The sequence below is a fragment of the Pteropus vampyrus genome, unplaced genomic scaffold, assembly GCF_000151845.1.
Source record: "Pteropus vampyrus isolate Shadow unplaced genomic scaffold, Pvam_2.0 Scaffold317, whole genome shotgun sequence".
NCBI classification, from domain to species: domain Eukaryota; kingdom Metazoa; phylum Chordata; class Mammalia; order Chiroptera; family Pteropodidae; genus Pteropus; species Pteropus vampyrus.
In genome coordinates this window covers 811,630-819,265 of record NW_011889098.1, presented here as the reverse complement: position 1 = coordinate 819,265, position 7,636 = coordinate 811,630, and the positions used below count along the sequence as shown (strand labels likewise).

At 38.9% G+C, this 7,636-nt stretch overlaps 1 protein-coding gene across 1 annotated transcript in view; it reads right to left on the bottom strand.

The window, feature by feature from the left end:
- COG6 (component of oligomeric golgi complex 6) overlaps positions 1 to 7,636 on the bottom strand; it is a 45,118-nt gene that overhangs the window by 8,132 nt on the left and 29,350 nt on the right. Inside the window, exons 13-15 of the mRNA XM_023521803.1 lie at positions 5,264 to 5,381; positions 1,754 to 1,885; positions 1,256 to 1,432 (exon numbers count right to left, since the gene is read on the bottom strand). Coding sequence (XP_023377571.1) covers positions 1,256 to 1,432; positions 1,754 to 1,885; positions 5,264 to 5,381 — 427 coding nt within the window. The remainder of the gene's footprint in view (positions 1 to 1,255; positions 1,433 to 1,753; positions 1,886 to 5,263; positions 5,382 to 7,636) is intronic.

Sequence of the window (7,636 nt, the reverse complement as noted above, 5' to 3'; positions counted from 1 at the left end):
TGATGGACGGGACAGGCTGGCCCAGACGAGAGGGCAGCAGACTGGCCCGGACGTCTCACTCACACCCTGGAAGCGGCTCAGTACGAGTGGAACGAGCGTAACAGGACTAACGAAAAAGGTCTGAAAGTCAAGGATCTTCTACTCAGCAAGGTCAACTGTCACTCTGGGGGCCGAGTGAGCGGTGCCTGCCAGTGTCCACGTCCTTGTCCTGGCACAGTCCTCTCACACTGACTGAGCTGGCCCAAGCGACTGGCACTGGCCAGCAGCCTGCGAGCACGCATGGCGCTCGTGCGGACGCAAGAAGCACTCACAGCACAGTGGGGCCTGCCATCTGCAAGGGCAAAGGCTAGGGACTATTTCAGAAACGCAGGTAATTGGGGATAAAACAGACTGATGAACTCCTGAAACAGCTGAACAGCATGAGAAACGATTTAGGAAAATGGCAGAACTTGGAGTTGAATTAGTGATAAATACAGTAAAAACTAATAATTAAAAAATAACTTTATTAATTCTATATAAAACAAAAGTTATGCAAGGAAAATTAATCATACTTCACTATACTTCTCTTAAAAAAAAGGAATTAGAAATTAGAAAATATCACAAATTTAGATCAAACTCGTTCCTCAAAAACCCAAAAACTCTGTGAATTTTTACTACCACTCTGTGAATTTTTACTACCACCACTCCACTGCCAAGTTTATACACTTGTGATGACACAGACCAGAGTTTTTAAAAACTTATATCTACCAAAATATCACTATTTCAAAATCAGAACCTAAGAATCTGGTAAATTTTATAAAAGGCTTTCTTTTAGCCATGTTACAAACTCTTAAGTGAGATCATTTAGTTTAAGGACCAGAGTGATCGGTATGACGAACTGTAACGTTCTGCCTAACACTGGTTTATACACAGGTAATAACACGTCTCCCTGGAACGCCCCGCCCTGGACGCACAGCTGGAAACCGGCACGTCATCCACGGTTCAGAAACCGAGGCTGCGCCCACAGCAAGCTGCTCAGGCCAAGCAGAAAAGCTTCGTCTGCCGCCTCATACCATGGTCTGACCACAATGTCTTACCCATCACGTACTGACTTCTCCAAGCTAAAAGTGAATACTGAATGTGCGTGTGTGTGTACACGTGTGTGGCCTTCCATCAGACTAGAACAAGGGATTTAGAGGAATCAGGTCATAAAGCCAGTTAGCTGAGGTCACATAGAGAACAAAGATTCCATCGCAGTGAGCAGTCAGTTTAGGGCAAAACGAACCTGAAACTGTAGCATTTCCAGCCGTCTGTCGGTGAACTCGAACAGAGCGAGCGTTGTCTTCATCATGTACAGTGAGTTGACCATGAAAGTGGCCATGTCGGCTGTGCCTAAATTGCTGGCTGATACAGTACACATCTGGAGGAGAGGATCCAAGACACACGATAAAACCTGTAAATGAAAAATACAATTTTTACTTCCCGATCAATGATACAGGCCTGGGTTCATGAAACTCAGAATGAATGCCAAACGAATTGGAAGGGGGCTAAGTTACAGAAGCACATAAGAAAAAGAATAAGTGGTATAATAATCCTAATAGTTTTTAAAACAAGAATAATTGAATAAATATTTTTAAAGAGAACTGTTTAATATTTGAAAGAAAAATCAATGAGAGGAATTGTCAAAATATATGGGTCATAAAATGCCAGAATTTCAACGGAATGTATAATAGAGTAGCAATAGGCAATCATTAAAAACAAACTTACAACGTACTTGCACAAAATCCGCTTGACGAGCATCTAATGGTACGACTGAAGAATCATGAGATGCCAAAACTTCACGCAACAACGCGAGTGTCTGATTTAATGCAGAACTTGGTCCAAGATCAGGTGGCGGGAGTTCAACCTAAAATAAAATATGTTTTGCCCACTGCTCATATGTTCCCACTATATTTTAATGTATAAACAAATGCCGGTTCACAGTAAAATAATACATACAAAAGATGTAAAGCACTGCCTGACACATTGGAAAATCAATAATTCATCAATAGCTTATTTCATCAATACAGAAAGTGACAAAGTTTTGTTAGATTATTTCAGAATTAATATATCACGATTAGAAGAATTCGTCCTTCTAAAATTAAAAAAAATTGTGAGGAAACTTGGTGGTCTTTGAATTGTAGAATTATATTTTCAGAGATCTGAAATGGCCTACAAGTCCTAAAAAAAGCAATCCAGAGACCAGCACTTCCCCAGCGATAGTATAATTGGGAATCATCACCCCCCTCAGGCCCAAATCTCAAAGATCTTGGTTCAGTATATATAGGTTCGGGGCCTAGGAATCCATCTTTCACCAAGGACTCTAGGCGATTTTCAGGAGGCCGGTCCACAGGCCCCACACTTCACAAAGCGGTAGAACACTGCCACTAAAATCCTGGGCTTGACGGCGGAAGAGATTAATTTTACATTCTGGATCTACCGCTTATTTGTGTGTCCTTGGAGCGGTAATTTAACTTCTTAGAGCTTCAGAGGGAGTCTGCAAGGACGAGATGGGCCCGCTGCATCTAAACTGCGCAGTAGGGTGCCTGGCACCAGCTGGAAGGCATGCCAGTGCCAAGTTCATCATCCCCATTTGCTGGCAACACGATGGCCAAGAAGAAGGGCCTGTAAATTTTTTCAAAAACATTTTTTCATAGTACTTATATTAATAGAGTCAGATTTTGTAAGTGAAACAAAACTTGGTACTTAGAAGTCCAAGTAACAGACTATAGTCTTGTGTTGGGTAGATAGAAAGGTGTAGGATTTTAAAACACATGCTTATTTTATGTTTATATTAAGAATTTTTATGTACAAAAGTTTATGATATGGCAGTGACATTGTGCTGATATGTCAGAAAATAATATCACAGGCAAATTTAAAAGGCAAATGATGACCTAGAGAAAATATCTGTAACATATGAGTTAATATTCTTAATGCCTAAAGACTATTAGATAATAAAAAGATACAATCTAGTAGAAAAAGTGGCAAAGAACATGAAAAAGAAATTCACAAACAGCCAATATAATTTTAAAATATTAATTCTCATTAAAAGCGCCGAAATGTAAATAAAAAAAAAAAAGAGAGAAGACTTTTTGCTCATCACGCTGGCAGAGACCTTTTCAATGCCTGGACAACGCGAGCAAGGCTGGCCCCTTTCGTAGGAGGCAGTCTGGCAGAGCTGAGCCAACAGCGAAAGGAAGGAGAACGCGGGTGGCTGGCTAAGGACACGGAGGACTGCTGGGCACCACGGAGGCCTTGCAGGTACGTGTGACAGAATCTCAAGGGCACGAGAGAGTTAACGGTGACGGCAACATAACAATGGACCACAGGGAAACAGAAAGGAAGTCGTTCAAGTAACTGGTATTGATGGACACCCTTGTGAGCTAGCACAGAAATTTATTCATTTATTTAACCGTCTTCACCATTTTTAAGTGCACAGTTCAAAGGCACTAAACACAGTCATCCTGCTGTGCATCCATCTCTGGAATTCTCTTCGTCTTGGAAACTGAACCTCTATACCCGTTAAACAAGAACTCCCCAGCCCCCCACGTCCCGGCCCTGGAAACAGCATCCCACCTTCCCTCTCTACCATTCCACTAAGCACCTCATCCAGGTGGAATCGGGCAGCATGTCTTTTGTGACGGGCGTATTTCACTTAATATCCTCAGGGTTCTTTCATGTCACAGCACAATCAGAATTTCCTTCCTTTTTAAGGCTGAATAAAATCCCACTGTATGTACATGCCATATTTTGTTTATCCACTCATCCACTGATGGCCACTTGGGCTGCTTCCGCATTTTAGCTATTGTGAATAATACTGCTCTGACCATGGCTATGTGACTATCTCTTTGAGACCTGCTTTCAATTCTTTTGGGTATGTACCCAGGAGAATTTCTGAGTCACATGGTAATTCTATTTTTTTTGAGGAACTGCCACACCGTCCGCACAGCAGCTCCACTATTGTGCATTCCCACCCATGGTGCACAGGGTTCTGATCTCCCACATCTTTGCCGACAGTTGTATTTTCTCTTTTTTTATTTTTTTTTGCTAGTAGCCAGCCTAATGGGCATCTTATTGTGGTTCTGGTTTGCGTTTCCCTAGCAATTATTGATATCAGGTTTTTTGTTATTGTTGAGTTTCAGGAGTTCTCTGTGTATCCTGGATATGTTTGTTCATGTTCAAAATCTGTATCATGTATGATTTTTTAAAAATTGTGTAAGTAAAAACACATATAAACATATATGTGTGTGTATATATACATATAACCGGAATTGACTGATTGTTAGTAAACTTCTGGTGCAAACAGAAATACATACAACAGGAAAAAACCTAAGATTAATAACCCAGCTCCACAAATTCATGGTGCTTTTCCAAATAAATCTGAGCCGTGTGTGGGTGTCAGAAAGCAAAGTCCTATTAAGGCCTCCCTGAGTTTAAAAATATGACAACTGACCAGGGACTCTAGACGGGGTTGCTACTGACTGCTCCACACTACACTACAAGACCTGTGCATAACGTACCCAGGCTATTAGATACAGCAGGATGATTTTTAAAAAGCAGCAGCAGCAGCATGGTGATAATGATGCATCCTTTAAAAACTTGAATCTCTAATAACGAAACAGAAATAAAGAAGGACTTAATCACACACACCCATGCCTCTGGGCCCAGCCACAATACGCTGCTCCATTAAAAATATTAGCTCTCACTGGACTTCCAGGTTTTCATTGCTGTTATTTGGTTTTATTTGGGGGCGGGGGGCGGGGAGTTGTTATCATGTTTGTTTTCACAATTAATTAATGTATTTAGCTCAAAGGAGCATAAATTTCATTAGGACATAGCTGGACCATCAGGAAGTAAAAATATAAGTAAGCTGGACCATCAGGAAGTAAAAACACTGAGTAAGAAAGAGTTCCAGATTTTTAATCTGTATGTCATTTTAGCCCTGACCTTTATAGTAAGTTTGACTTGGTTACAAATTTTTGGTTATAGAAAAATGTTCATCAAACTCGGGCTTGAGGTTCTATTCCCAGTTACGAGTGGATGTCGTGCTGCTCCCAGAACACAGACTACAAACCTCGATGCAGAAAGCCGCCCCAAAATGTATTCCGTTGTCCACAGGAAGAACTCAAAAGAACATTGTGCGAAATGGGAAAAAATCGTCACCAGGGTAAAAACAGCAAAACGACATTTCCGAATGTGAAAGATGCACACTCACATAGTTCGAGAACTACATTTTCAAACGTACCTTGTCCATTAATTTACTTGCATGAAGACTCAAGCTATTGAAGAATATCTTTTTGCTCAGCAAATGCATTTCTTCAATGGTGGTCAACAAGGTAGCTGCATTATTTCCAACAATGCCACTAAAAGCAAAGGACATTTCAGGTCGCAAAACAGGCTAAAACAGTTCAGTTCTTTAGGTAAGTACAATTCTTCAGAAAGATCTAGATTTAAATAAAAGCTTTTATATAGAATATAAACTGTGAATTAAAAATGATCACTCTAGTTTCATATACAAATGACAGGTTTTTTTTTCCTTTTGAGTTAGGTAATGAACAAATGAAAACAAACTACTATGTCTTCGATACTTCGCAACCTCTTTTAGAACAATGGGTGAGAACAGACATAAAATGCAAAGCCATATTTCTGCTTTTCCTCTATTACGATAAACACGTCTTATTTATCTAAGAAGATCTAATTTTAAGGAAAACATTCCATCAAGAGCTCTATTGATAAAACATTTAAATTTTATTAATACTGAGTTATTCTTTTAATTAAAACTTTCGTACCATATCAATAACATATTTATAAAGTTTTCCAAGTTTTATACAGCTACCTAAATAGCGGCATATTTAGATTAATTATGAAAAATCTGATAACATTTTGAAATGATTATGAGCACTTTCTGTAATTCTCAACATGCAATTACAAGAACATTTCTTGGACCCGACCAATGGGATTTCCCATTTTTGCCAGGATGTGAGATAAACATGTATAAAACAATTCCAAACTTTACTTTCCTAATTCATATACTGAAAGTGATTTTAAATGTTTTTAAAAACTGTAATTCTCAAAGCCTAAAAAGCCTATTATGATGTTTGGAATCAAAATGATTTTATTCTTTTCATCTCTACATTAGAAACTGATTTAGATTACCTTCAAATAAATAACAAATGTCATGCAGTACCATTATAGGCCTTACTCAATACTTACGAGTTGTTTTATACTATCGCTGTGTGATGTAGCATTAGCTATGTTGGCTGCTTCCAGCACTTGTATTTTCTAAGTATGTATCACCCTCTTAGTTTAGGAAGCCTACGCCAGTACAACTGAAACTAATTTCTTGCTTTTGAGTCATAAATTTTGATAAATTTCTATCTAAAATTTTAGAAGACTGACCCAAATCCTATCTCTGGTCAGTTTTGTGGCTTGTTAGCTTTGTCTGAAGATCCACCCACAGGATGTGGAATCCATCTCTCAGCTGTGCTGTTCTGGCTGCTGAGCCCCGGCCACCGAGAGGAAGGGAACCCCATGCCCTGCCAGCCCTGTGGCTGCTCTGCCACCCAGGGGCCTGTGCCTCGCCCGCTCTGCTAGTCCCAATAATTCTCCTGGGTCTTAACAACTGGCTTCTGTTCCTGATACTGTCATACTGGGTAAAAAGTAATTTTTAAATCATGTCTTAATGGACTGATTTGGAAACTATCAAAAGTAAAGCTTGAAAGGACATTGTTTTAGCACAGCTATACACATAACATCTTATGGTGACATTTAAAACAAAGCTCGAGTGTACACCATTAATGCATTTATGCAAAGCAAAAGGAATGCAAATTTTGCAGTTAAGGATTACATTTAAAATAAGACAAGTGGTTCCTAATAAGATAAAGTAGCTTTTATTTAGATAAGACAAAGCTATAGTTCTGTTTTGTCACTAATAGAAAACTAAATGTTAAATAACGATTATGGTACTTACTTACATCCAGATTAGGACATTTCACTTACTGTGCCTTATTCTGAGTATAACACATAGTTGCTTTAGGGGCCATGGCTCTCTCTCACTAACGCAGTGCTATTACAGACTTGCACTGTGACCTGAGTTGTGTGTGCACATATGTGAGTATGCGTGTGTATAGTTATGTTTGGGAAGAAGGCAGAAAGAATGGACTCAAAGAACAGCATATATAACATGCATACGATGGTTCGCAAGGTTCATTGACTCACACGAGGTTCTACTGGTTATATTTAGTCATGTAAATAGTGACAACAAAAAAATCTCGCACTGCGTTCTAACTGAAAAAGTCTCGCACTGTGTTCTATCCTATCACATAGGATTTGACAAGCACACTTAACCATTCCACTTACCTGATCGTGTGATGGTAAAATTTAAGGAGATTAGAAATTTTATACAATAAAACTGCTCCAGGTTCGGCGACTATTACCTGTTCAATTCGAACCTATTAAAAATGTGAGAAAAATATAAAACATTTCTTAAAAGCAAAACTTTTCTTCATTAATCACGTTATAAATAGCATTAAAAATGGTAAAATTTTATTATTGTAGAAATCACAAAATTCCTTCTAAATTTCTGAATATTAAACCATTGAGGGGTGGTAAAATAACA